This window comes from Entamoeba nuttalli (genome assembly GCF_000257125.1).
Source record: "Entamoeba nuttalli P19 unplaced genomic scaffold asmbl_2746, whole genome shotgun sequence".
NCBI lineage: Eukaryota > Evosea > Mastigamoebida > Endamoebidae > Entamoeba > Entamoeba nuttalli.
Genome location: NW_008575570.1, coordinates 1 through 2,414, shown reverse-complemented (window position 1 = coordinate 2,414; position 2,414 = coordinate 1). Strand labels below are relative to the sequence as shown.

The 2,414-nt window shown below is 27.9% G+C and overlaps 1 protein-coding gene across 1 annotated transcript; it reads left to right on the top strand.

Moving 5' to 3' along the window:
* Window positions 1-172: 172 nt before the first annotated feature.
* ENU1_039840 (myotubularin, putative) lies at window positions 173-2,179 on the top strand (the record flags this gene model as incomplete). The annotated part of the gene is made up of 1 exon (XM_008857521.1): window positions 173-2,179. One exon carries the CDS (start codon window positions 173-175, stop codon window positions 2,177-2,179), a length of 2,007 nt encoding a protein of 668 aa, XP_008855743.1.
* Between the last annotated feature and the right edge of the window lie 235 nt (window positions 2,180-2,414).

The window sequence follows — 2,414 nt, the reverse complement described above, 5'->3', positions numbered from 1 at the left end:
TCCACTTAAATTCGAAGAACTTTATTAAATGACAAGGTGTTTTGTGAGTGGAATTTCTTTCTTTATATTTTCATTTTCATTAATGTTTTTTATGAATTAAAAGACCATATTCTTATTCGTTAATGAAGTTATTCCTTTTTTCCTTCATTTAAATCTATCAAAAACATTTTTCATGGAAAGTAGTGATATAATTCACACTCCTTGTGATGATAAAGGTTTTGATACTGAAGATTCTCCGAGTAGTGAGATAACAATTAGCTCAGAAAATGAGTCTTTTTCAAATGACAACTCACAACCAAAAGACAAAATGATTAATGACAGTCAAGAAAAAGAAGAAAAAGAACGAAATATTTGTAATGAAAAAGGGTCTATTCACGAAAATATAAAACATGAAGAAATGACTAAGGAAAAAATAGTTACAAAAACTCCAACTCAAACACCAACAACTAAAAATTGTTCAGTTGGACAGAAAGGAAAACCTTCTCTAATTTCCATTAAGGAGTTATCTATTTCTAAATCACCCCAACCAAAACAAGAACAAAAATTAAACATTGAAGTAGTAGAATGTAAATCACCAACCAGTCCTATTATTTCTCCACGACAAAAATTTACACCAAGAGCATCAATGATTCAATTAGTTAAAGGATGCCCAGAAGAACAAATTATAATAGGGTATCCAGTTAGTTTAATGAATAGGAATGATGTTATTAATTTTAAAGGACCAATGAATGGACAATTAACATTAACTAATTATAAAGCAGTATTTGTAGTTAAATGTGTAATATTTAATGTTAGTATTCCATTAACAAAGATTGCAGATTTTAAGAAAGTCAATTCTATGGATAAACAACACAAAAGATTATTTTATTTAGAGACAAAAGATAATAGAAAGTATGTTTTTTCATTTGAAAACAGAAGAGATGAAAGAAAGCAATTTAATTTGAATTTATTAGAATCAGTATTTACAACAAGTCCAGAAAAAATGTTTATTTATCATAGTAATTCACCACCAATTTCACATAGTTATTATCAAATAGCTGTTGAATTTGAAAGACAAGGAACACCAGATACATGGAGAGTATTTACTGGAAATCAAAATTATGAATTAGCACCAACATATCCATCATTAACATATGTTCCAGTAAATGCAAGTGATGAAATTATTAAAGATTCAATGAAACATAGGAGTAAAGGAAGATTTCCTGTTTTGACATGGTATAATAAAAAGAATGGATCTGTCATTGTTAGAAGTGCACAGCCATTACCTGGAATGGTTACACCAGTAACAGGTAAGAATACAAGTGGTGATGTTACATATCTTCAATTAATAGATGAGACAACAGGAAAAAGAGGCATTCATGTTTTAGATTCTAGACCAAAACTAAATGCCTATACAAATAAAGCTGCAGGTGGAGGATATGAAGATGAAACAACATATCCATTTGTTAAAGTAGAATTTGAAAATATTGATAATATTCATGTTGTTAGAGAAATATGGACAAATGTTGCATTAGCTGCATTTAGTTGGGAAGGAGAACTTGAAGAACAAAAATTTATGAAATTACCAGAAGTAAAAGAATGGTTCAATCTTATTGAAACAATTTTTGTAAGTGTTAAAAAAGCAATTAGATATCTTATTAAAGGAGAAAGTCTTTTAATTCATTGTTCTGATGGATGGGATAGAACAAGTCAATGTTGTTCATTAGTAGAACTATTACTTGATAAATATTATAGAACATTAGAAGGATTTATTGTTTTAATTGAGAAAGATTGGAAATCATTTGGACATCAATTTGAAAAAAGAAGTGGAATAGGAGTTGTTTGTCCTCATGGACAATACTCTCCTATTTTCTTCCAATTTTTAGATTGTGTTAATATTCTAATACATCAATTTCCAGATGATTTTGAATTTAATGAACAATTCCTTTTAGAATTAAATGATGCTATATTTTGTTCTGATTTTGGAACTTTCATGTTTGACTGTGAAAAGACAAGAAAAGAAAGTGGTGTTGAACTTCAAACACCATCATTTTGGGAATATGTTGTTGGACAGAAATGTAAATTTATTAATCCAAGTTATAAAGATGAAACAGAAGAATTAATACTTGAAGATAAACAACCAAAATTAATTCTTTGGACAAAATATTTCACAAGATACAAAATTAAAATGTCACGATGAATTTAAGGTTATACATCACAAATAATTAAAAAGAGATTTTATATTTGATTGTTTTAAGGTTTTAATAATGAGAAAAATAAAAAGTCACGTCTGAAGAAAACTGAAAATAGGAAGAATTCCAAAAATACAAGGAAGGAACTTATAAAATAACGTAAGGAACTATGAAGTTCACCTTCAGTAAAAAAGAAGAAAGACACTATTTAAAGACTGACAAGAACTGAAATGAACATTAAAT